The sequence below is a fragment of the Larimichthys crocea genome, chromosome XVI, assembly GCF_000972845.2.
Source record: "Larimichthys crocea isolate SSNF chromosome XVI, L_crocea_2.0, whole genome shotgun sequence".
Classification (NCBI taxonomy): Eukaryota; Metazoa; Chordata; class Actinopteri; family Sciaenidae; genus Larimichthys; species Larimichthys crocea.
Window position 1 is genome coordinate 6,137,208 of NC_040026.1, and position 27,581 is coordinate 6,164,788.

Here is a 27,581-nt window from a genome sequence, read left to right on the forward strand (position 1 = left end):
TACACACAGTCCTACTTATGGTAAGACACAGTTTTCATGTTATAGATAAAAAGTATATAAAATGTTTGAAGTAATTCAACTTTCCACTTTCAAACAATTTGGTTCCTGGCTTTATTTTTCTGTTGAAGAGCATACATGGTATTCATTTTGCAAGAACTCATATGCTAAGGAAGCAAAGAAGGCACTCGAAAAGTCTGATGGACCTCTGTGAGGTTGTGTGACTTTCCAGAGTGATCTAAATCAGTACAGCAGAGTCCAAGATATCCTGACTTATAGTCCTTATATGGTTAGTCTTGCTCAGTCTCTGATCCTTCTGAGATCCAAGCCTTCCTCTTCACAGGGACTCCATCACTGATATGCCTTCTTAGCCCTTCTTCACTCTTGGGTCTGGTGTTGGTGAATTCTAAATGCTCTCCTCCATTGTCAGATGAAGTAACTCCATCTTGGTTCATGAAGATCCTCTGAGCTGCATCAGCTGAATGAGAGCTCCCAGAATGCCAAGCTCTTCTCCTGGGGAACCTGTCAAATCCAGGAGAACCTGCAGGATACAAACTACAGACTCCAGATGCAAGCTTGGGTGTTTCAGAAGTATGGTTGTTGCTAGATGCTAGGGCCTGGAATGGTAATGATTCAGACTCAGAGTAGGTGCTACGTTTACGGGGATAGATGCACATCCATGCAGCAGGGTAGTGAAGTGTAGAAGGAGCGAAAGAAAATGATGATGGAATTGAGACTTGTGCCTTGGGGTAAAAAAGACCTATTTTCCTTTGTCTAACCTCGCCTGTTTGTCTTCCCTCTCCTTCCAGTTCCTTTGGCTTTGCTGACTCACTGAATCTTTCTGCCCCTTTTTCCTCATTGCTGATCCACCTCTTCCTTCTTCTTGTCTGAGCCTCTTCTAGTTTCATTTCCAGGTTGTGAACATCCTCAGTAATATGATTGACTTGATCAAAACGAGAAAGCAGTGTGGTGACACACGGCAGAAGGCGGTCCAGGTAGGGCTGGACGTCGAACCCAGGCTCGGACACTGACGAGTCCTCAGACCTCATAGAGAGAGCAGAGGACAGGAGGCGTGGGGATGAAAATGAGGAGGATAGGGAGGGAGAGTGGGATGAGGGGAGGGTTGAAGATAGGGTGGAGAGACGAGATTCCTGTGAGGACCTGGAAGGAGGGATGTCCATACCTTCAAACTTCACCCTGTGTCTGAACTAGAGAAGAGAAATGTGTGGAATCAAAAACATGCACTGACTGGGGAAATTTCTCTTTACTGAGTTTCTTCAATGAAATGCACCAGAACTAATAGACTATCTACCTCTTTAGCTTTGGTGAGTCCCATCCACAGCTTGAGTCTCTTGATGAAAAACTCCACCATCTCATAGTCCTGAGGTTCAATGGTGGGACAGTACAGCTCAGCCTGTTCTGCCCTTAAATACACAGCAAAAGGTGGCAAAGAAACTTACTTAACTGCAATATTTACTCTTAAAAAGTCCTTGTTAACACTCTACTAAGGGAAAATTGAAAGTGTTAGTAGCAGTCAAACTCTCAGTTCAGGATATTCATTGGACAAATTATGATCATACATCTGATTGAGTACAGTCAGCAACTTCTTGGCCTGTTCTACGCTCAGTCACCAGGTGCTCATCTGCTAAAGATGAGCATATTAGCATTGGACATTTTGCTAACCACCACTGTTCCTAAGTATAGCCTCACAGAGCCTCTAGCACAGGGGTCGGGAACCTTTTTGGCTGAGAGAGCCATGAAAGCCACATATTTTAAAATGTATTTCCGCGAGAGTCATATAATATTTTTTAACACTAAATACAAATAAATGCGTGCATTTTTAGTTTTAGTATTATAAGTCTCAGAAGTGATTCTTTTTAATAACGTTGTTATACTGAAGCTAACCAATAATAAATAAAATACTTAATACATCTGGTGCTGCATGGTCCCGATCATGCACCGATTAAAGTTCATCGGTGCACTCACGTACTGCTGAGTGAACTCTCCGGTCGTTAGCTCATAAGCAGTTTCTTTTCCGAGCTGTTCTGTATCGTTAAATTGAACAAAATAACACAAAACACAACTGCTTACTCTCCTAACGATTTTAATTGGGACATTTTGCGACAAACGTAAAGACATTAAACACGTGGTACACGTTTCGAAGGCAGATGCAGTCATCAAAAGAGCCACATCTGGCTCGCAAGGTTGCCGACCCCTGCTCTAGCATGTCTGTAAATGTTTAGTCTTGCTCCTCTACATCTGAAGAACTGTATACTGCTTCTTGCTTGGGCACCTTTAAAGTCACTTCACCACCATGGATCTATATCAGAAATACTTGTCAAACACGTCATAAAGGTTCTACATAAACACTGATCAAAGTTTTTTGAACAGAATATTGTTTCAAAATCAGTGAACAAAAATGCAAGTGTCGTGTCCTGTGTTGGCTGGCAGTAGTTTAGGCAGACACAGAGACCATTTCATAATCTCCACCTTCCATCCACCTTCCAATAATTTATGTTCACATCTTATTTAACACAATAGGTGACTGACATAAACATTTGCTGCTTGTTGTTGTCTGTATACAACAATGCTAATGCTGAGCCCTGTATCCTCGCTGCTACATTCCTTTCCGCTTTCAGAAATTCAACTGCCTCTAACTCCAAAGCCCCCTCCTGTATTAACATCTAGTTGTATATGGAATTTGAATGTTTTTATGAATTTGTGTTTATTAAATATGTATCTCAGACTCTGCCGGGGGGCTTGTGAATTCTGTCTCAAGCTAAATCAGATTTGTTTCAGAGCATCATATGAGGGGAGCCACACCACCAAAATAAAATGCTTATTGCCTTATTATTGCTTAATGCCACTAATGCAAAATTTGCAAGACAAACATCCATAATTTTAGGGACAATTCAGAACTTCACACATTAGAAAAGGATGCATATTGGTTTTAGTTCAATCTCTCTTTTGACATTACATTCCTCATATGTAATATTGTGTACATACATTGTGTACCTGTACGCACGGATGAGAACAGCTCCACAGAGTTTGGCCAGAAGCCAAACACAACCCCCCATGAGCAGTAGCCCATAGAGAGGACCCAGAACAGGGTGGACTCTGCATAGTCTTTTAAGAGCCATTCGGCTACGAAGAATGGACAGGACCGAGAAACCGGTCTGACGTACAGACAGGAAACCTTCCACCGAATGAGAAAAGAGCTGAAACAAAGACAGAGGCATATCAGATAGATTTCTTATAAATAAATATTCGATTCAGCCAAACTTTCTTCTCATACCGTGTGTCCGAGGTGAATGCAGAATAGCAGCAGCAACAGCAGTAGGACAGTCAGAGCCCACAGCTCCCTCCAGGCTCTCTGCAGAACTCTGCCTAATACCACCCACCTCCGCACAAACCTCAAGGTTCCGAGCAACTGGAACACACAACAATGGAAATGAGCTGACATTCATGAGACTGGGAAAGCTGTGGACAAATATAGATCTAATTTACCTTTAGAACAAGTAGAGTTAGCAGGATAGCTGCACACTGAGAACATCTCTGTGCCAAAAGGGCAGCACCATGGAAGCTGATGAAGATATCTGGGTGGGACTGAAGCTAAATGGCACATGCAAGTCATCAAAGCAACACATTTAACACATCATCTTCTATGTAATTATAATGAATGAATGAATTTATGGTTATGTACAATTAATGTACTACAGGGATAATCTATATTTTCCATTTCTGCCATATTCTGTAAATAGAACCCTCTAAATCTGACACACTGGACCTTTCATAGATTTCTGTTTTTGTTTATTACCTTGGAAACACAGGAAGTGGCCTGGGACAGGAAGCAGAGCTGCAGGATAGCCGTTGCCAGGGACAACGAGGCCAGGAGAAGCTGGAACCAGTGTCTGCATTGATGCAAATACTGAGCACGCTCAGTAGCCATGGACCACAGCTCTCCGAACAAGATGAGGAGAGCAGAGATGAGAAGAAGAGCCTGCAGCGTAAAAGCAAGTGGAGTTTTATCACTGAAATGATTATTTTTTTAAATCTTTTGCCTGAGGATGTGTATTACTGGAGTATGTGTATTTCTATCCTTTATGTATTTGAAAGGATTAGCGTTTGTTACCGTCAGGGCCACCTGCAGGTGCAGCCCAGAGGAGGATGAGGGGATGAGGAGTGGATGGATGGAGAGAACGGGGGAGACTCTATGTGTCTGAGCCCACTCTAGTTGCATGGACACACACACAAATAAGCCAGACTCTCTGTGGTAGTGTGTGAAGTCGATAGAAAGGGTTTTAAACCTGAAGTGAAAATGGGTTTAAACAAAAAACATCAATAGTGCAGATTTCTTCACCAAAAAAGAGGGCTGAGATGATGCAAAAACCCAACAAAAAAACTGGGTGATACTTCAAATCACATCAGAAGATTCAGTGTCCCATGAAAATGTGCAAATTAGTTCAGTAATCTACATGAGAACATCATCATCTCTTATTGCTCAGTGTGTTCCCACGGGGGAGAAGTTGCATTGTTCTGTTTTTTGGAAAGTTTTAATGGGGTGGCATGCCTCATTATTTTTCAAACAGTAATTCTGTCTTTTCTTTTCTTGCTCTCAGAGGAATCAACAACTGAAGAATGAATCACACACTCAGCATGTCTTGGAGAGGCAGTCACTTACTGTTTCTTGCTCCAGTCTGCCATGTGCAGGTCAGTTAGAAGCTGGTGTGTTGTTACACTGCTGTTTCCCAGGAAGACACTTCCCAGAGGACTGAGAGCATGTGTGTACTGCAGTCGTAGCAATCCAACAAGGCGCAGTGTAGGGTTTTGGTGCAGGTGTGGCACTAACGTGTGGATGATCCACTGATCTGCATCTGACCAGCTAGATGGAGACAGAATCAACATAAGCGTTGCATTGTGTTTGTGGTCGAAAAAGTAGGTATATCCTGATGCACAACATTAGGACAGACTTGGTTGTAGATCCGTGAAGACACACTTAGACAGAAACTGGTATACCCCAAAGACTCCCCACACCCCGAAAAGCAAGCTGGTGTATGCTGTCCATTGCATTGAGGAGTGCACAGACCTAAACATTGGTGAAACCAAACAGCTACTCATGAAAGGAATGGCTCAACACACAAGAGCATCTCATCAGGACTAGATTCTGCAGTTTTCTTTTCCCCACCAGTCAGAACTGAAGAAGCCTCTTGGATAAGAGGTAAAACGTGCCCGGATTTACTCTTCTTGAAGAAAGATTACCTGGATGACTGAGAACCTCCACAGACAACACCAGGACAGACAGGATTCTCTAAAGGTCCTCTATTTTAGACTTTATGTACTTTCGAACTTTAAAAATTAAACTTGTGCAGATGAGACTTTAAAGTCTGAGAAGAACATTTTGTCTTTGCATTGTTAGTGACAACCAAGGGACTTTTTGCTCTATAATGTATATGTAGTTTGAGTATATATAGGAACATATATAAATGAATATCTGTGTTCACCTGCATATGATAATTAAACTTGAAACTTGAACTAATGAATCAGGACAGTAGTTACATGTATTTTTAGTTGGTAGCAATATGCAGGACTGAAAAATGTCTGATGTTGGTAATATCAAAGAAAATACTGTGGTTGACAGCAATGCATGCCACCACCCACACGTTTACAGATCTGACAGTAGGACAGTGAGAATATAATTAGTGGTGTACTGAGAGTATTGTTCTTGCATGTTAAAGATATCCACGGTTTTCATTTTCACAGAATTCAGCTACTCGCAGAGTTAAAGTCACAGCTGAGTTCATGAAAATCATAAAAAGATAGAAACATACATCAACAGAAAAGGTCTCACAAATGTTTTAATACAGTACCAGTATGTGCACAGTGTGTGTCTGAATAAGTGTAGGTGTAGTGTTTTGACAGCAGCGGTGTTGTCCTTACTCTCTGAGTGAAGTGAGGTTAGGGACCCCTGAGGGTGCTGTGTGAAGATGGCGTCTGACTGAAGAGTGCAGCAGCCTGCCCTGCCTCTGCTCTACGCTGTCCTGGTAGTTCACCATCAGCACCAGCAACAGAAATAACAACTGGCACACACAGTGCTACAGAGAAGATGCAGAATTATTTACAAAAGAGATTCTTCTGTCAACAAACTGCTACTGAATTTTAATGTTTGCTTTCATTGTTACCCTCATAAGTGATCGCAGAGCTCGGACTTTGCGGGCCTCCTCTTTAGCCTGTAGCAGCCCGTAGCCACATGGTGGGCGAACCTTCCCGCCATGCTCTCCAAATGACCTCACCACAGTGGTCTCCTGCGCCAGCTGGTCCTCCACCTCTGGATCCACAGGCCTCCACAGTGCTGCGTAGATCAAGGTCTGCACACACACCTGAGCAAGGACAATGGAAATGCAAATCAAAGGAATTATCTCCCAAAGAGTTAAGACGTGAGTTAATTAGATGACTAACCTTGAGAGGTTCCAGCAGCAGAGCAGAGGTGAGAAAGGCAGATAGAGCCGACACCAGCCACATGAGGACTACTGTTCTGGACAGGAAGCTGCCGTATAGTCCGACCACAGCCAGGCAGGCTCCCAGCAGGACGGCCACCAGGGGGTAAATCACACACAGTGCCCAGGGAGGAAGCGACCAGCAGGGCTGACCTCGAGCAACACCTGGGATTGAACAACAGATATCTAAACACTAATGTTTATGATAAGAGTGACTCCTTCTGAAGTAAAGATGAGGAGGGGTTCAACACTCTATGAAAGACCGCACTGGCAAATAGTGCAACAATTTAAGAATAATGTTTTTTAAGGTGTAAAATTGCAGAGAACCTGTGGATTTCATTGTTGACAGTTTCTAATATCATTAAAAGATTTAATGAATCAGAAAAAAAATGAATGAATTATTGATTAACACTACAAGAAAATGGCAGGTTTGGTGAATAAAAGAGCGCTTGAGTTTATGCAATAAAACTGTGGGGGTACATCGGACGTTAAAGCGTGGTCCCTGGTGCAGTACCTATGCGTGTGGTGGAGGGGGAGCGTGTGGAGTCAGGAGAAGGGCTTGGCAGGAAGGTGCTGGCCACCGAGTCTACAGATAGCACAGAGGGACACTTGTAGAGTCCTGCTCCGTACAGGGTGGGACAGGACTGTGGGTCTTGCTTGTGGATCTCTGCACCATAGAGGGACTTATCTTCACTCTCCTCCAACCAGCTGCTGCAGGAAGTGCTCCTGCTAAAAAAATAAATCACAGAATCACAGTGGAATAATAAATCCACACAGAAGTGCATGATCTTTGCATGATTCACAGAAGTGATCCTTACGTGTTTGAGAGAGAGGAGGTGGTTCTTGGGGAATCCCGGCCGCTGTCCGAGTTGCTTTTAGTTAGATCTGCTGTGTCCTCTGCTGCTGCTGCTATAGACATGAGCAGATCCTCCTCTGGCATTGTGACAGCCCCCCATATGTGAATAGTACAAAAAATACACAATCAGACCAGCACACACATTGTATATAATTGTATATGACTAATAAACCCTGAGTTTGTGAATACTTAAAGTTTATTTGAAGATTTTCTCACCAGACAGAGTCAGGAGTGTTGTCAAATTGTGGTTGTGAGCTTGCACAAACTTAGCGTTCATGGTGGAGACATTTTGGTCTAGTACAGGAAGGGATTGTTGAGAACTTGTAATGTCTTTTGAGAGGGGAGAATGAAGAGCACTAGATGAGTCGGTAGAGGAGGGTGAGGCCAGGCGGAGCTGCATCAGGGCCTTTTTTCTCTTCAGCTGCCGTATTGGGCCAAGAGCAGGTGAAGCCTTGCAGACGGTGGGGACTAGGGTTGTCTTAGTCAGGTATGGGCCTGCAGAGAGATTGAGGAGGCTGTCGCAGGACGGCCATGTCCTTACACCTCCCTCTTGATATGCTCCATCTATCTGGGGAGCCAAGCCAGAAGCAGCCCAAAAATCTAGAATACTGGAGTCAAACGCCTTGCTCTCCAGTAACTACAGAAAACAGAGGAGTACTTAATGAGCCAAGACTAGAATAGTAATTATTTTTTATTCAAGTGTGTGCGTGTGTGTGCTCTCACAGATGAAGGACTTTCCCTGACTGGACCGGAGGAGTCTGGCAGAGAGAGGAAGGAAGGGCCAGAGAGCTCCGATTGGCCGAGGTGGACGTCCATCTCCACAGAGTGACAAACAGGAGAAGGAGGAACTGACACGTCCATGGTTACCTGAGTTACACACACACACACACACACACACACACACACACACACACACACACACACACACACTATCTCCATTATCATTATAATTTCCATACTGAGATAAGACTGTTTGACAAGCAAAGCCTCGAGGTAAGTCAAATATATAACTTTGTAATAACCTCTGACAAGTGCTACGTGGAGGAACATGTAAGAGCCAACAAACAAAACAAACACAACACCTCATATCATCTCATTCAGGACAGGACATTTGAGGACAGACTTTCTTTCAGCACTCAGCTGTATAACAAAACTAAAGCAGCAGCTTTAACAGTTTGAAGTTACCTGACTGTGAGCCTTTCTAAACAGGAAGCAGAGGAGACACTGGATGGGAAACACCAGTAACGCAACAGTCATCCCCACGGCAACTGTCTCCATGTTGAGCAGCAGCTGGGCTGACACCGGTCCACTTGTGGCAAAGGGAAACAAATCACTGTCATCCTGTTAACTCAGCATAATCTACTGTCAAACTAGTTTATATCAGAAAAGTCTCAATTTGAATGCCCTGTATTAAAGATCAAGTGTATCAGATTTAGAGGGCTCTATTAACAGATATACTATAAAGGAAGAAGAAAACCCTGTAAAGATTATATATATATATATATATATATATATATATTTCTGATAATGCAGTATTATATTACCCTACCAGTGATTATTCAGTTTTAATTTAAACAATGTGACAATTACTACATTATCTGATGTTTGTTCTATTAAGACTTCCAAGCCATGAAATGATTTGGGGCCTATAAGCGGTTCTACCTGTGCCCCTCTGTGCCAATAGCCCCGTACCACAGAGCCCCCAGTGCCAGGTAGAGGTGCAGCACGAGGGCACTGCATGTGATCCTCTGACTCCGAGTGAAATGGCTGTGGGCAGGGCGTTCCCAAAGTGACAACCATAGGTGGTGCTCAACCATCCCAAAAATCAGCTGGGAGGCAAAGACCCGTCGAAACTGAGAGAGTTCCTCAGGACCTGGGGGAAGATAAATTGAGGGTCTGAAAGAAGTTGTCAGGAAAAAAACACATCATACAGCGACAGGACTTCATTATTAACAAGAAGTGGGAGTGCATGAAGGTCTGTGTTTGCTTAGATGGATCAAATACTGACAATTTGATCAATCATTTAATCCATGACTGTCAAACACCTTTTATCTATAACACTTACAAATAAAAACAATGCTGGAATGGAGAGATACAGTCGATAGTTGCTGAAAATGAATTACATTCTATCAAGGCACTTTAAATATAAGTTCTTGTTCTACTAGATAGAATATTAAACAGCATGACATGATGAGATAAATGTTTTTTGGAATGTGTCACTTGAAAGTAAAATGTATGAGCTTACATGAGGCCAGAACTTCCTTCTCCACAGTGCCGTTCTTCTGATTCTCCACAGAGAGCCAGTCCTCCAGCAGGAAGAAGAACATGTGATCTGTCTGAGGGTCCCAAACCACCACATGCTGCACGTACCAGGACGGGTCCAGACCTATATTTATATATGAGATATCCAGACTACTTACAGTATCAAGGGAGGGTGAGTATATACGAAGCCACATAAACTGTATGCATGTAAACACATATATTTATAACTTTTTTTTTTTTAAATGAACCTGGTGCAGAAACATGTTCAGATTATGTGAAAATTTGAAACACATGTTGTGAGGGTTTTTAAAATGTATATTAATTGAGAAAGATTGTCCAACATATCTATCAAGAGGTGAAATTATTGTGAGATTGCTGCAAGAATAAGTCAATCAGCTTCCACATATAAAGCATAATATGTTTGTCATGATGGCTATTCATTTTTTTTTAAATATCTATTACAGTTATTGAGATGTAAGATATTTTTTTACTGTAATCATTTTTTGAATGGCCGTTTATGTTGCTCGAAAATCTCAAATATGATACATATTAAATCATACCATGTACACAGATGCCCTGTAGATACTGCTGAACATGTTTTAGCTAATAACTCATGAAATGTTACTGTAGGAGTAGAAGAAACGTATTTGTACAGTGGGTTTTTGATTTTATGGTTAACATCTGTGGCTCATATTTCATCCAATTTTCACCAAAGTTGGTATAACCATGTTTGGATGACTTGGAATGAGACCTGTGAGTTTGTTTTTGGATACTGTTTAACGTGTGTCTGTTAAAGGTGGCTTGATGCACTTAAGCCTTCAATGAAAAATTGAATTGCAACCAATTTTGTAAATGTTGTACAAACATTTCATACAAATGTATATAATATAAAATAACAATATAGCATTATACATCTACATTCCTGTTTTTAATGATAAAACTTTGTATGCAGCTTCTCTATAAGCATGTACACATACTGAAGCATGGTGCCAATATCTCAAACTTGTTTCTGTAACTTTGTAACTAAAAAAATGTCTGAAATTACCTGATTTAATATTATCAAAGTCAAATTAATACCAATAGTTTTAAAAGTTTGGTATTTTTTGCATTTTTTTTTCTACCTGTGTTGTCGTGCCAGATGCGAATTTTCCAAACTTCTCCCAGGTTGTCATCTGTCTCTAGGTGAAACTGGTCCAGGCTGCCACGCTGAAAAGCTCCATCCCTCTGCAGATGGCGAGAGCCGCTCTTGTTCACACCATACAGACTGATGCCAACATGTGCTGTGGTGCCTGGCGGGTCATACCCCCAACATTAATCATTTCTGTCATATACAGTTAGAGGATTTATAAACTCAAAGCAGATAATGTATTATATTCTCGTCTTCACTTTTCATTTCTACATTGGCTGACCTGCTCCTCGCCTCCAGCCAGTCTTGACCAGCACTCTGTATTGGTACAGACCCGGTCGGCCACACAGAGGGACCTGGCTCATTCTCAAGCCATCCAGGTGGTCCAGTTTATGGGCGATGAGTCCCAACAGCAGGTGAATCAGAACCAGGATGGCACACACAATAGCTGCCACTGTGTTACGGATGGGCCCATCTGACTGCACAAATAACACACAGATGCATGGGAAAGAAGAGCCTGTTGATTCAGAACCTGACTTTTCATTTGAGGAATGGATTTGATATATTTATTTATCAAATTATAGAAAAAATAATATATAAATGAATGCTTTGTGCTCTCACATACTGGTGGGAGCAGAACAACGGCCCCTGGATGAACAAACAAACTGGCCCCAAACATGGTGAGATGCTGGGTCAGACAGTGTGCTGCGTGGAGCGTGCTGCCCTCCAGGGGCTGTAGACCCTCACTGCTCCAACGCCTCTCCTTCACACTGTAGTACTGGCACAGGGAACTGAACACACACACCGACACGTGGACGGGACCGCCATCGAGCAGAGAAGAGGTCAAGTTGACAGAGAGAGGTTTATCTGTCCCGTTCAAACTGTCATGGAGGAATATTCAGCCTTTAAAGTACTTTTTTCAGAAAAATGTGCAATCAAATGAGTTACAGAAAAAAAGCTGCAACTCACAGTGGAGACAGAAAGATGGATTCCTCTGTGGAGGTTGTCGAAGCAGAGAGAGCAAGAGCCCACTCTCTCACGAGGGAATCCTGGGATGCATTAGTCCCTGATCCTGCAGAGCTCACTTCTATCTTGACATGTCCCAGACTCACTGGAGTATCTCCTGAATATGAATAATGCAGTTTGAAAAACAGCCTTTTAAATGTATAATTCATGCAAAACGTCAAAGATATACAGTAACATATACAGTGAGGTTAATTAATAATTACATAGGTGCTGCATATTCAACCTTTTCACTCTGATGGTTTAACAAATAACTCTAGACATCCTGTCATGTGTACATCAACACTTGCCAGAACTGTCACAGCCACTGTTGTTCATTCATGAAAATGTATTCATACAGAAATGTAAAGTCTGGTGGTTATTACCTTGTTCAAGACTGAACTGAGGTAGAGAAGCTGACTAATATTTTTTTTCTGTGTCTGTTTTTATTCTTAATGAATAAACATTTAAAGCTGCTATGAATCTGACAGTGAAAATGTCTAACGCTGTGCTGCCCTCCAGTGGTTAGGGTTACCACCTCTAATCGATACTTGGTAGAAAAACAATTGACTGTTTTGTTTCACTCTCACCGCCTTCCTAATTTCCAGCATCAACACGCAGCTATTTTCAGCAAAAAAGCTTGAAAAACCCACTGAACACTACCAGCTCAGCACCAAACAGCAGACAATAACCAACTCGCCGGGAAACATAGTGGAGCATTTAGGAACTCATTGCTAACTTTACCTTGCTGCTGTTTGGTGCTTGGCTCGTAGTGGAGCTACTAGAAGCACGGTTGAAGAGAAAACAGTGAAACTGAACCAGAACATTAAAGATGTGGGATTTAAAACCAAACAATGAGCTGAGAGACACTAAAATGTTCTGTGGAGCTAAACTCCAGATTATTCTCTGGGTTGTTACTAAGCAGACATTTGATCCATTGTTCATATAAAAATATTGAGTACTAAGTCTAGAGAAAAATAAATGATCTACTGTACCTGGGTGCAGGCTGAAGTTGAAGGAGATATATAAACCTGCATTTTCATCAAGTCCATCCACAGCTTTGACTGTGAAGTTCAACCTTCCTTCAGCGGGAAGAGTTACAGTAAGACATGTCCCATTTCCAGCTTCACCCATCCCCCCATCTCCATCCTCCATGCCTCTCATAGGGTACTTGTTTGGCAGGGTGACCCGTATGGCCTGTTCAGGGTGCAGATCCTGGATTGGTATGGGTTGGCCTTGAGGTGTGGTGAGCTCCATTGCAACCAGATTAGTCGAAATTGGGGGGTCAGCTGCAGTCAGCAAAGGGATGGATCCCAATTCTGCATCCATACCAAACAGTACCTGCACCACCTCAGACTCCTGACTCTTCAGGTGAGCAGTAAGGGAGGTGGGAATATGAAACTGACACGGGTGAGAACTCTTCAATTCATCAGCTAATGAGGACCGAGAAGGGTTGATCTGGGTTTGGTTAGACTGGGGAGTACAGAGGAGGTGAGAGGGGTCTCCATGGAAGCCCACTGTGTTGATATATGGGGTGGAGAGCGTAAGGGTTGACTCCCCATGAAGATGTGAGTACATCAGAGAGCGCATTAGGGCCCCTGCATGACCAATCACTGACAGGGCGATTATGGAAGCCGATTCCAGAGTGCTTGAGTAGTCTGGATGAGAACCAGAAGCACTGACAGACTCAGACACAGCAGCCAGGGTGCTGCCTGGAAACACAGAGAATGCAAAATATTCTGTAAAGTTCACAATTAGTACATGATGTTTCATGCAGGAGATGGTAGCTGACCAGCACCTATGATGTTGAGGATGTTCCTTCCTGTTTCAACAGCTGCCTGAACACCAGGACTCATCTGTTCCTCCATTACGTGGATCATCTTCCCCACAGCCTCCAGAACCTTCTCCTGGCAGTTTTCACTTACTAATTCACTCGGAACAGCCTCGGGAAAACAGAAAATAAAGATATTCTTTACTGTTTGAAAGGTGTAAGATTGGAAAATGAGCAGAAGTTGGTGTCCTTCTACATTTAAATATAATGTTAAGCTCCAGTGTGAAATGTTTTTTTTCTGTCATTTAGGCCTCTGTTTGTACATTAATTCTGGTTGGCCCCAGTATGAGCATGGATTAAAATTCTCCTTACGTCGTAGATTCTGCAGCTGTTTCCTCTGAAGCATTTCCAATATGACTAATCACTTGTTAAATAGGTAAAATTCTGAGGCATTTTAATTGATTTTGTGTTATAATCACTGTTTATTGCTAATGGGTGAACAAGTTGATTGTAATTTGTCTTCCAGTATGCAGTCTTATGTATGTTATTTTTGGCCAATGTAAGATGGTGACTTGGAGTGTAAGCACAAGATGCAGACTTAAGTTCAGTTAATGCACAATAAGCGGTGTCATTGTTAACAATGAATGAGGAGGAAACAATCTTCATTTCAAAGTAATTCCTTACAGTAGACTGTGACAATGCTGAGCTGATCTGATCAACATCCAGCAAGGAGGACACAGGGAGAGAGGCCAAGGCTTGGGTCACATTTTCCCGAATCTCCCTTCTGTCCATGAGCTCCCAGGCAGACTGGCCAGATTCCATCTGTGGACAGGTGGGTGAAATCTCATTAATCCTAATAAAATTCCTAATCTCCTAATGTGAGATTCTCACATCCATTATCCTCATAATCTTCAGTTATTCAGTTATAGATGACAGCTAGTTTATCATAATCAGTTTAAAGTGTCACTTTGTGTACTGCCAAATCGGATGTGATGCTAACACATTACCTGATTGAGCTGGCTGATGAGGGCGATCGAATAAGGGATGATCTCTTGAGGGTTGCCATGTTGGACTAAAGCCCACAGCTCTGTCTGGCTCTTGTTTCTGAGCCACTGACCAGCAGCTTCACCCCTCACAGGATTTTCTACTGTCAGCATTCTGGAAAAAGGAGCAAACTGGAATACTGAGAGTTCACTAAAACATGACAAGATATATAATATTTGCCATGGCATGTACAGTAATACCCTAAACTGACTGAAAAATAAAGGTGTCAGATTTTTGCACACAATAACAAACAGAGTTGTAATGGGCAGACCCAGAACTGGCTACAGGGACTATATAGTCCATCTGGCTTGGGCCTCAGGATCCCCCAGGAGGAGCTGGAATGTGTCGCTGGCCAGAGGGACATCTGGAACGCCCTGCTAAACCTGCTGCCACTGTGTCCCGTTCCCAGACAGGGGAACGATGGATGGAGATTTGAGATGTTTATCTTTCGTGGCTGCATCAAATCCTGGTAGCTTTACCTGTTCAAAGCGATGACCTTTGACCCCAGATGATCTTCTACCAGCAATGTAACTGTGATAACAGATACGCTTCTCTTGTTCCCAGGACTTCCCATTGGAACTAGGCTCCCAAATGATGAACGAGTACCCCTTGGGAGAGAAATTTTAGAGATCCAAGATTAAAACATAAGTTTGACAGAAAGCAAATCCAAACCTTTCTTCTTAATGCGTATTTTCTTTCTACACTGAGGTCAGGGTTACACTTCTTTGTCTATTAATAGCTGGAAGTTAATGATTGCATTCACCTATACAGAGTGAGTAGTGGGCACACCGTGCCAACAGGCTGGCATGGTGCTACCTGTAAGGTATAAATCAACTGAGAAACACTGCTTTCATCATCTTGCCAACCTGCCAAAAGAAAACAGATTTTCATCAAATCATCTTGCCAACCTGCCAAAAGAAAACAGATTTTCATCAATAACAGTCAAATTATAAAAAAGTATTTAGTCTCTGCAAAAAGGTGGCAAAGATATTGATGCAAATTGCATTTTGTAATACTAAAACCACAGTGTTACCTAAGCAGTTGTAGGTAACCACTGTCTCAAGCAGTTTTATATCTGACTCTGGACTGAGATCACAGCGGCCTCCATGTGGTGGATTGCTAGGTAGTAACATCAAGCTGGCACTGCCCCACCGCCCTCTGTCAGGCTGGGATACATTGAGAGTGAAGGTATAACTCTGCCCTGGCTGTAGGACACCTGAACGCACCTCCAAGTTAGGAGAATGTCTGGCTGTAGAGGTGGTGACCTTGCTTAGGTCAAGGTCCATGCCAGCCTGATCCTCAGCACTCCATTTGTACTGTGAGAAGACAGATATATGAATCATGATAATACTGACTAAAACTGTCTTATTGTCTGTGTATATTTGTATATTTCTTGGCTGCAAACAAGAAACCATGTTAATTTATCTGCCTAATTAATCATCGCTAAGATTGAATAAAAATGAATCTGTCCAATCACAAATAAATTCTCTAAGCAGATAAACACCAAAATTAAAAAGATGATGAATAATGAGACTTTGGCAGAGCAGTTCTAGGTTTAACTTGTACTCCCACTGCACTGAATAAATGTTCTGCCTTTTTAAACATTTTAAATCATCAAACAAATTTGCGGCCGTTTTGTTCTCATGGCGTGTTCACACTGAAGTGAAGCAAACGTTTTGCTCAGTGAGATTATATACAAAGTTAATGCAAAGACACAAATTAGACGTGAACTCAGAAAGCTCAGATTTGTGTGTTTTAAACTTTTGGGATAAAAAAAATAATTTTTCATGACTCACTTCTCAACCTGTCTGCAGCCGTGAGCAACAGAGGTGCGAACATCTACTGTTGCTCTAGGATACTATTTCATATTTGTACTATTACTATTACTAATACTGTTTCATGCTTGTTTTTGGGCAGACCTGACAGACTATGAATTCGGACAGGTTATAAATCTCCATCATGATGTAGTTATTTCAGCATCCTTTATTGTAATTAAATCAAAACAAAATATGATTGAATATGAAATTTTAACAGAAATTTTCCCAAAAGCGGACGAAAGTTGATTGACTTAAAAATGAACTTGTAAGCACGTTAGTTAAAAATTAGCATTATTACCTGAGTCTGGTCGTCACACTGTTCACATTGTCCTGAGAGGACGATGCGGTTGGTGTAACTAATGTGGTGAGGAGAGGACAGGATTGAGCAGGACACACATTCCACAGCCACAGGAAGTACAGGAGCTTCACACACAGTAACCTAAAGATAAAAGATATAGGAATGTGTGGTTAGTGTCTTGTTCACTTACCACACATTCCTTTATCTGGGGCTGCATTCTTTCTCCTTTGCTCTTCTCCCTGTAAACAAACAGCTGCACCAGTCCCTGTCAAGTTTCTGAAGTCCCGGATGACACCACCCTCATCGGACTCATTTCTGATGGTGACGAGTTGGCCTACAGCTGGGAGGTTGACAATTTGGTGACATGGTGCAGCCAAAACAACCTAGAGCTCAACGCTCCAAAGACAGTGGAGATGGTTGTGGAAGAACTCATCCTCACCTGCACCCAACACCCTCTGAGACAACTGAGACACAATTGACATTGTGGAGTCCTTCCGCTTCCTAGGAACTATCATCTCCCAGGACCTCATCAAGAAAGCCAAGCAGAGGATGTACTTCCTGCGGCAGCTGAAGAAATTCAACCTGCCAAGGACAATGATGGTGCAGTTCTACTCCTCCATCATTGAGTCCATCCTCACCCCCTCCATCACCATCTGGTACGCTGCTGCCACTGCCAAGGACAAGGGCAGACTGCAGTGTGTCATTCGGTCTGCTGAGAAGGTGATCAACTGCAATCTGCCGTTGCTCCAGGACTCTGAAGCGTGCAGGAAAGATTGTGGCTGATCCCTCCCACCCCGGTCACAAATTCTTTGAGGCAGGAGGCTGCGGTCCATCAGGACCAGATCCTCACGCCACAAGAACAGGTTTTTCCCATCTGCTACTAGCCTTCTCAACAAGGCCTGGGGGGGGGCCCCCTTGACACTGACTCTCTCCCTCTCCCCATCCAGACCTACATGCTACATTAACGTAGCATCTTCAGACCTCCTGCGTTACATTAACGCACAGTCTCTATTTATTTATCCTGTTGTATATCGGCACATTCTGTGAATATGGTGTAAACTATATTGCCATAAACTCATACTTGCACATCAGCTTGCACTACAGCTCCTTTGTTTTTAGAAGATGCACATCAGCTTGCACTACAGCTCCTTTGTTTTTAGAAGATAATGTATATATATATGTATATTGTTCATATTTAAATACTTTTTTTTTTATCTTCCCATATTCTTATAGATTTCTTTTTACTTCATGTTTATTCTGCACCAATTACACCAAGTCGAATTCCTTATAAGTGAAAACCTACTTGGCAATAAACTTAATTCTGATTCTGACAATTCATTGTTATATCTACAGGTAAGGCAAGTTCTTCCATAATTGCCCAAGTCTCCAGTTATTTGCAAGAGATATTAGGCATAACTTGATAAAGCCTTGATACTGCTGGTACAATAAAGGACTGAAAATCAGTATTGTAGTGAGATTATGGGTAATACTCACTGTCTGGTTGACAGAGGCAGGTTGCCTCCCTGCCTTGTGTACAGTGAGGGTGAAAAGGTAGATGCTGCCTGGATGTAGCTGTTTGCTAAGTACATTCATTTTACTGCTGTTACTTCCAATGTGCTGCTTCCCAAAATGAGACTCTGTGGAGTTCTGGAAATACAAACACCCAAGTGTTAGTGACACATACATAGATCTTACATACAGAGAAGGAATGAATGCCATTTTTGCTTCTTTCAAATTTTGTGTTAATTTCTTGTCTTATTTAGCTCATAATAATAACAATTCATATCAAAAGGCGTTTACCTGTTTCATAAAGGTCCAGTGATATTGCAGAGTATCTTCCACTCCTGGCTCTATATCAGGGTCTTGGGACTCCGATCCATCCAAGATTAGGTCACTGAGGCTGGGCCACAGTCTGTGGGAGCCTCCCTTGATAACAGCTATTAGTGGGGAGTGGACCACTGTAATGGTTGTTTTCTGTTGGGCAAGTAGTGGAGTTCCTTGGAGTGAAACCGTGAATAACAGGCAATACTGTCCCATATCAAGAGCGTACTTTGGGAGTACGAGAACAGATGAAGTTGCATCTACCTGACCTCTAAGAATGACTTTATTCCCAGAGAATTTCGAGCTGTCCTCGGTGCAGTCAGACTCTTTGAATATCTCCCATAGGTACATGGCTTTGTAAGCAGAGCAATTGATGTTGATGCTTGCTTCAAAATAACTTGGTCTAGACCTGAAGATAGTAGACTTGCCCTGGACAAGAGAAGCTTGAGGGTTGGAACACTGGGGCTCCTCCACCTCTATATATAGCTGTGCGGACACATGGCTGACACTGTTGAGAACTTTGACCATAACACTATACTTCCCAGGAATATAATAAGTATGATTGACTGTGTTTAAGTCTGTCACAAATGCTTCAGTGGAGTCTCCAAAGTCCCAGAGGCATCTGAGGTGGCTTCCTCCATTCACTTTTGCAGAAAACGTGACAGCATGTCCAACAAATATTCTTTCTGAATGACAGACAAGCTTGACCTTTTTAACAGCCCACTGAACTGTAGCGGTATCATTTACAGTCTCAGAGCAGAGTCCATTGGTGGCTAGCACACTAACAGACAATGAACCGCTCTCTGGTGGAGTAAAGATCACTTCCTGTCCCATGAGCCATGTGGGTTCAAACCCCACCAACTGAAATATCCAGGTGTAGTTGACTGAAAATCCTCTTTGAATTTCTGCTCTGAATTTGATTCCTTTCAGAGCCTCTAGAGCAGCAGAACAACAGTTCACAAGTCGCAAACCTTGAATTTGCTCAATGACCAGAAAGGTGGAAGACACCTCTTCATTACTGACCTTGTTCCAAGCTTTCACACTAACTATAAGCGTCCCTGCTGGAAGGCTTGATGTGGTGAACCGCCCTTCGAGAATGCCCTGACTATGAATCCAGTCTTTATTTCTAAATTTTATAACAAAGCTTGCATTGCTTCCACTGGAGATTGTTGGAATAAAAGTAACTTGTTCCTCAGTGCAAAAAGAAGACTTGGAGATATTCAGGTTTAGATCTTTGATTGCATCCTGGACTGTGACACTGTGTGAAGCCATCTGCCAATTTATCCCATTAGAGACATTCAAAGATACCTGGTAGATGCCTGCATGTGGAAAGGTGAAGGTGAAGGTCCGATCAGTAGCATTAAAAAGCATAGCTTTGGCACCTCTAACTTTCCAGCTCCAGAACAGATCACTGCCCTTCTGAATAAGCCCATGTAGTGAGACAGCAGCACCGGTGATGATATAAAAAGGATGCGTCTTTCCTTCAATCTCAAAGTCTACCCCTTGGACCTCCTCTTGAACAATAAACTCTTTGGTGAAATTACTGTGGCTGAGGACATTTTTAACTGAAACTCTGACAAACCAATGACCCAAACTTGTAAAAGTGTGGAGAAGAAAGGGTGTATGTGTCTGCAGAGGTGAAAGATTACTGACATACCAAAGATACTGTAGGTCTGACCCAGCAGCCATGGATACAGAAATATTCACTATCTTCCCTAATGCTACAATGCTTGATTGTGTAGTAATGTGCGCACTTGTTACACGCTGTACTGCCACTAAAGAAATAATGCTGGTGGCCTCACCCAATTTGTTAGAAGCTCTCAGATGAACAGAAATCCTACCAGGAGTTTCAGCTAACATATGAAAAAGCTTTCCATCACCAGGAATTTGTCGCTTTATTCCACTCAGTGTAGCAAGCCAGTGATAAGTGACATTGGAGCCTTTAGTGATTAAAGCAATAAACAGCAACTCCTCTTGGGTTGGTACATATTTCATGTTTGTCAGGCTCTGACATTCAACCTGAAGACCTTCTATTCTTTCAAAGACTTCAATTAAAATAGCTGCCTCCTTTCGACTCACCAAGTTCTGTGCTATAAGCCTCACTTGATATACTCCTGGCTTCAGGAAAGCAAATCTAAACTGATAACTTCCCTGTTTGGTTGATGTCATATTTTCCACAGTCCAGTAGTAGTTGGTGCTACTGATAGCACTGCTAATCGCTGAGATGAGAATCTCTTCTCCAACTACAGCATAAGGCTGGTTGGTGTGAAGTGAAAGGTCTGAAACAGGAAGTAAAACATTCACTTTAAGGTTCACAGAATCACGACTAACAGCATTAAATGCTGTGACGGTGACTGTGAACTGCCCAGTCGAGGTAAAGACGTGTGACACATTTTGTTTCTGCTCTACTGGAGATCCATCTCCAAAGTCCCACAGCACTGACACATCGCTGCCAGTACAACTGGCAACCCAAAATGATGCCAATGTATTAACCGTCAGTGTGTCACTTTGACTATCATGTGCCACAGACAGCTTACTTACAGGGCTTTGAATGGTGATACTAGCTTTGGCTGTTTGGTTGTTGACCTTGTTACTTGCCATTACGGATACCTCTTCAACACCCTCTTCTTTAAATATAAAACACTTTTGTGTGTTTTCTGTCCTGGCAGTGAGACTAGACAGCCTACTAAACCACTTTAATTGGTATGCTGTCATCTGCTCAGGGAAAACTAACGCTGTAAAGCATACCTCTTCTCCTACTGCCACTACTTCCTTTGATGACTGCACTGTTATGTTGGTAATTGCCGCTTCAACACAGATGCTTGTATTAAAAGAAACATATGTAACAGAACTAAACACAGTCAGACTAATATGAAAAATCCCATGACTTTGAAATTTGTGCATGGCTCTTGACTGCCCCCTCACTATAGTCAACGGGGATCCATCTCCAAATAGCCAATGGAAAGTCAGAATGGATATGTTCCCATTCACCAGGGAAGTAAACTGGATGTCTCTTCCACTCATGACACATTCTGTAGGAAAAACTCCACTAACAGCCAATCTGTAGACCTCAACACTGATAGACTGATGACCCTGGCTGACAGAATTTGAGACAGTAACATCTACTGTGTAGTTCCCTTGCGATTTGTAGATGTGGGAGATTGCACCATCTGTAAGGTTTCTCTGTATAGACCCATCACCAAAATCAAAATTCCACAAAAGACTTGTACCAGTAACCACTCTAGCTCTGAAATCTGTAGCAGAGCTTAGCTCACTGGGTCCACTGTAGCTGACTGTTAATCCAGAGATTGTCTCCATAACTTCAACCATGAGCCAGCTAGTCAGGGCTGTAAGAGTATTGTTCGCACACACTGTGACATTATAGACCCCTGCAGATGCAAAGTCATGGCTGACTTTACGATGAAAACCTTGGACAGCTTCAGAACCATCACCGAAGTCCCATGTGTAGACTACAGCATAGGTGGAGGGCTCTGTGGAGGCATCCAGAAAGAGGGTCTGTTTGATGAGGGGCACGGTAGGGGAAGAGGAAATGAGAAGGTGATTTAATTCAGGGCGGACGGTTATCTTCACAGATGTCTCAGTGTTGTCATATTGGTTAGAGACTTGGACATGAAGCGTGTAGTCATCTGCATGAAACAAGCACATGGGAACATTTATCTTACCTTGATGGACTGAATATTAGGTACAAAACACAGTTTCTACCAGTATCAGACTGAATATTAGGTACAAAACACAGTTTCTACCAGTATCAGTGTGTGAAAAGATTGATACATGGAAGAGCTGAAAGATGTCAAAACACTGCATAGGCAGGTGAGTGTGGGTTTGTCTCTACAATCCATCCTTCTCACTTTACACATAATTATTTGATACATTGTAAATACAAAAACATTGATTCATGCAGCTTTAATAATAGTTTGTGTGAGTGTTTACCTGGGATGGAATAGGTATAGGTTACTGAGTCCTGGACATATGCTTCCTTCTCTCCTTTCTCCATAAGCCCTTCCATGATCTGACATGGAGCTGACTGGTTGTGGATCACCTTGCTACTGCCATCTCCAAAATCCCATCTACATAACATCACCACGTGGAAATTCAGAATAAGCAGACAAAACCCAACTTTACATGTATATTTCAAGTGATAGTCTGCAATCCAGGGATTTTCTCTGAGGATTTCTGAGGGTTGTTTATGAACAATGCAATGACGCACCTGAACGTGACTGGGAGGGAGATGTCCACTTTCACCCTGATGATGTAGAGGTGTGTAGCATCCACAGCTATGACCTCCCTGATTAACAGAAACTCTGGTGCAGAAAGTGGTGTCATTTCATCAGCAGTTGGGTGGATTTGCTGGCTCTCGGAGCTCACTGGGTTGGAAGCTGTCACCTAGCAAAATAATATAACAAGTTCCATAAATAGTCTCTGTTTGACTATTTATGGGGGTCTTGATCTAAAGATTTAGCAATACATATGAAGTTTAATTTTTATTTTTGTAAAATGCTGATCAACCATAAGTGACAAATAAAGTATCTTACCTTGAGCTTATATTCAGCATGCTTCTTGAACACTACACTGTAAGATTCTCCTTCATGGGCAAACTTCTCCAAGTTGTCTATCACCCATGTAAATTTGACTGAGGAACCACTCTCCACTTTGGCTATAAATGACTACAGTGTTGAAAACATCAAAAAGATACCAGTTAGAAGGAATATATAACGGAAATAAGGTGCAAATTTGAGTTTTACATGCCCACATTCCTTTGACAATCTGAAAGCTCTGCTATAAGCATGTAACTTACCTGTGGAGTTTCAATGAGCATCCTCAGACATCCATGTGGCTCAACACTAAGCCCTGTCACAGCTTCATAGCCACAAACCCTCAGATTCACACTCTGAGAGTTTACTGAATCCATCACAGTGATGTTCAGGGTTTTAACCCCCACTGAAGGCAACACAAGAGTTACAGAGGAGAACCAGTCATCATGGGATTGTCCCCTACAGCCAGGCCAAGACTGAGCTATCGCTTCAGGGCAATATGGAAGAAAAGGGACACCAGTCTGAAGAACTGGGGCTGACCATGAGCTCCGGGCTTTCTGTCCAGACAGGACCTTGACAACAATGAGTGTTGGGATGTTGATTTGGACATGAATCTGGTTCTTTTCATCTGGCATGGGGTGGATGACACTAAGCCCAAATTTAGATCTCAAACTTGTCAAGGCCCAAATATCCAATGCTGTGGTTGTCTCTCTGCGGGTGAAGCCAAAGTTATCATCATGCTCTGTACCTCTGTTAAGATTGTCCACATACAGCATTCTCAGATCACACACCACCCCGTCCACCCACTGTCCTCCTTGGGGCAGTGAGGACAGGCCTCCCTCCCACCAGCCTCCCCACTCCGCCTTCCTAAAGGACATGTAACTCTGGCGCCAAGGAGAGTTTAGAGAGGCTTCACTGTTAAGGCAACGTAGGAAGGTTCCCGAGTCGCGATTATGTTGTATAGCCACAATATCATCGGGGTACACCATGATCGCTCGATCTGGAAGAAGTAGCTATTACAGAAAAAAATCTATTTTAATATATTTTGCATCGAATAGATAGTCAATAATTTGAAAAAACAACAACAACAGAAGTCATCTCACGCTGATAGTTTGTAGTTCAGAGCTAGGGTTTGTTCTCAGTGGCATGTCTGCCACCAGGTGGTAGAAGGGTGGTGTTGCAAGGTATCGGGGAGGTAAAGCAAAGCCGCGGCCCCCTACTGCAGAGTCGTAGGGGCTGCAGGGACTGGTGGTGCGCACACAAGCCTCCATCAGGTGGCACCAGTACTGGCCCATGCTGCAGCCCCCTGTGGTGTTACATAGCGGTAGTGCTGAGCAGCAGCTGAAGGGATTAAGGAGAGAACTGCAACCTAAGGAGCAGAGAGAGAACTATTACCTACAGTACTGAACAAACAGGCAACAAGAAAAACTTCATAGTAACTATACCTGGAGGTACCAAGTGGTGGTTTGGGTTGCAGTATGGTCTTAGGATCTGGACACGGGCCAGAGAGGACACTGGGCTGGGCTGTACCACCAGCTCCACTGATTCCAATTGACCTGCATGACTGAACCACACCCCTGGGAACAGCTGCATCTGTGGGTGTCAAAGTAACAGAGGGATAACAGTGATGATTTACAGACGTGAAAGGAAAAATGAATGAATGAATGAAATTGTGGACAAATATAACAAATGCAGACACTTTCATATATAAAACTTTTTTGTTGGACATAACCTCACAGACTTGTTGGAGGTCAAGTACCCTTTCATCAACACCACCCAGTGATAGTCACCATAGGTAATACAATTGTCCCTGGTTGGAATCACTGTTTTAGATCACTGATTCCCTTTAACTACTCACTAGAGGTCTACTGGGTCTTTGAGATGAGAACAATTCAACCAAGGAGTGACGTTCTCTCATCAAAGTGTTTGGATTTTAATACATATGTTGCAACCCCTTTGGTTGGTAACCAGTGTTTTAGACTGACACTATACTGACCTCCACTGTAAGTTGTCCAGTGTCTGGGACATTAGGAAAGGGGTGTATCTGGATCTGAGCATAGATGCCGGTCATGAGAACCAATCCAGTCAGGTAACTGTTCACAGATGGTAAAGATTCTGTTTGAAGAGGGATTAACCAAAAACACATCATGAGGATACAACAAAGCTGTCAGAGTTTCAGTCTCTATCAATTACTGTCAACACTTAAAGAGTGTTTTAAATGTACATGGGTCTTTGGTGTTCTCTTCTTACCGGTTATGTCTTTTTCACAGAGGAACAAGTATTGTCCAGCACACTGAGCCTTCCTCCAACGCCCCTGTGTCCCCAAGGTCATCTGAGTACACACTCCTTGACTTTCACTACCTCCGGTCCACCATGCAGGACTTACTTGTTCCACTAAACCAACCTGGTCAGACCCTTCTCCCCCTGATCCCTTCAGCCATACCCACACAGTGTTTTTTCTAAATTAACATGAAAACAAGTTAAGGCATATTAATAGATGTAAGCATATATAGAAACACAAACAGAGACAAAAACTATTGTTTGTAACACTCACACTGGAAAAGAGTAATGGATGAAGTTTTGCAGCTCCAGGCTGTCAGCTGATGCCAGCTCTCCTCCCTGAGTCTCTCCGCATGAATCCTGTGCCTCAGACCATGAAGACGTCATCTCAGAGAGCCAATAGCATCGCCAGCTACTCAGGTCGATCCGACTACCTTTTGGACAAGGAATGTCCTCTGGAAGGCAATAAACACATTTGCATGCAAGAAGAGATGTTTTTTCTTGACGGACAGTTGTCAAAGAATCATATCTGTCTAAAGTAAGGTTAAATAAAATGAACTTATGTTAGCTGGATGAATTCAAGATCTCTACTTGCTTCTTCTATTTACCATCTTTTTCATTAGCTACGCCATTTTAGGATGTTAATTTGTACAATTAATGAAACAGTTTGAGATGCTGAGGTGAAGTCATGTGATGTGAGAAAAAGGTTTCACTCATTATCAAGATTCACATGAATTTAACAGGTGTGTGTGATCAACGATCTCATATTTCATCTGTAATTATTTATTTTCAGATTATTTTTTATGAGAGACACCTGGCTTGACTGTAGAAACACAAGAAAACCAAAAACCATAAATGCAGTGTTGATGGATGAAGTATTCAGATGTTTTAAGTAAAAGTATATACAAGTAAGAATCCAACATCAAAAATTGTGTATAAGAATTACGATAAGAATTATCAGCAAAATGAACATGCTGCATCAAGAGTAAAAGTACTATTGCAAATGTACTACTAATAAATGCAAAAAAAAATACTATTGAAAATCTGTCTCCTCTGTTCTGCTATTGGATCATTAATATGGACACATATGAAATTAGTAACTGCATCTGTTTAATTGATGTAATAGAGTAAAGGGTACAATATTTCATTCTGAATTGCAGTCCAGAAGATGTATGATACAGCATCAAGCAGAAACACTCTACACACCAAACTTAGAAACAGAACTTGAGTAAACAGCTTTGTACCACTTTCTACCACCCACTTAATAGTAAAGTAGAACTAAGTTATAAGTGTTAATAATACTATAATGAACTAAAATAAACAAGAGAAACATATACACTGTTAAGGTTGGAATAAAATACCTCTTCTCATGAAATGATTGTGACAATGGGATTTATTCTGGATCGATAAAGTGCATCTTCTCAAAACTGTACTGATCAATCTCTTCCAAACATATGACAGTGAAAATTAAACCACAATTAACCTGGTGTGTATAAACAGGAATAAAAAGGGGAATGTATCTCATGATGTCTGACGATGCGTAACATGTAGATATTAAATTTACATAGACATTTTCAGGGGTCAAAAGCCAAAAAGTATGTATTTTGTATGTATTATTGTATGTGTTGCATATAGATATAACCACAATTCCCTTTCTTAATTTCTACTATCATTTAAAGTTGCACCTTTACAGTAAATATACAATAAGATTTTTTTTTGATTAATTGAAAATGACCTAAATATAAAAGACAGCAACATTTTAACCCATCTCAGTAAATCCAGTTTTTGGGACAACTGGTAATAAATTACCTTGAAAAACCGTGCACCGGTTTTTTCTCACAAAGCAAATGATCACTGATTTAAGTAAAGTTAAAACTTTCATGTCTTAAAGCATCTACCAGACTGAAGTATCCAGCTCTAAGAATGTTGTAGTGAACTCTGAACTCTCTCTGAAGGAGGCAAAACCAGAATCTCCAAAAGCGAAACATCACATTTTTATTTCTAGTCTTAATTTAGTACAAAACAAAGCTTCTCACCTCCAGCTGCAGTCATCAAAACCACACAAAGAATCCACAGTCCCTGCTTTGGTGATGCACGTGTACCTGTCATGTTTCACAGTGCATCATATCTTCCTGAAGGAAAAAATACTCTCTGCCTAATCACCACAGGAGCATTGTTGAAATCAGTGCACTCCCGTCAGTGCATTAAACAAGCTGATTCTTCTCTTCTTTCCTGTCACAACACTCTCCACTCATCCTCA

General features: G+C 42.0%; 1 protein-coding gene across 1 annotated transcript; it reads right to left on the bottom strand.

Moving 5' to 3' along the window:
• Positions 1-107: 107 nt before the first annotated feature.
• On the bottom strand, positions 108-27,430 carry pkd1b (polycystic kidney disease 1b). Its single transcript, XM_027289114.1, has 41 exons — positions 27,358-27,430; positions 25,596-25,776; positions 25,292-25,500; positions 25,038-25,156; positions 24,487-24,634; positions 24,145-24,410; positions 23,305-24,054; positions 23,042-23,173; positions 22,717-22,862; positions 22,440-22,576; positions 18,468-22,135; positions 16,668-16,808; positions 15,586-15,868; positions 15,316-15,418; positions 15,032-15,160; positions 14,516-14,666; positions 14,193-14,330; positions 13,536-13,680; positions 12,733-13,449; positions 11,705-11,858; positions 11,361-11,526; positions 11,019-11,214; positions 10,731-10,898; positions 9,593-9,733; positions 9,010-9,220; positions 8,533-8,656; positions 8,071-8,214; positions 7,564-7,984; positions 7,310-7,424; positions 7,006-7,220; positions 6,454-6,656; positions 6,177-6,374; positions 5,935-6,089; positions 4,679-4,879; positions 4,130-4,304; positions 3,815-3,997; positions 3,505-3,609; positions 3,293-3,427; positions 3,013-3,215; positions 1,310-1,421; positions 108-1,205 (listed from the first exon to the last, which is right to left on the bottom strand). Exons 1-41 carry the CDS (start codon positions 27,428-27,430, stop codon positions 288-290), a joined length of 12,279 nt encoding a protein of 4,092 aa, XP_027144915.1. The 3' UTR covers positions 108-287.
• Between the last annotated feature and the right edge of the window lie 151 nt (positions 27,431-27,581).

Coding starts and splice junctions, on each gene's coding strand:
- pkd1b (XM_027289114.1), bottom strand. CDS start 27,430: ATGACAGGTACACGTGCATCACCAAAGCAGGGACTGTGGATTCTTTGT. Junction 23,174..23,304: donor TGCTCATTGAAACTCCACAG/GTAAGTTACATG, acceptor TCAACACTGTAG/TCATTTATAGCCAAAGTGGA. Junction 3,610..3,814: donor CCACTTCCTGTGTTTCCAAG/GTAATAAACAAA, acceptor TGTGCCATTTAG/CTTCAGTCCCACCCAGATAT.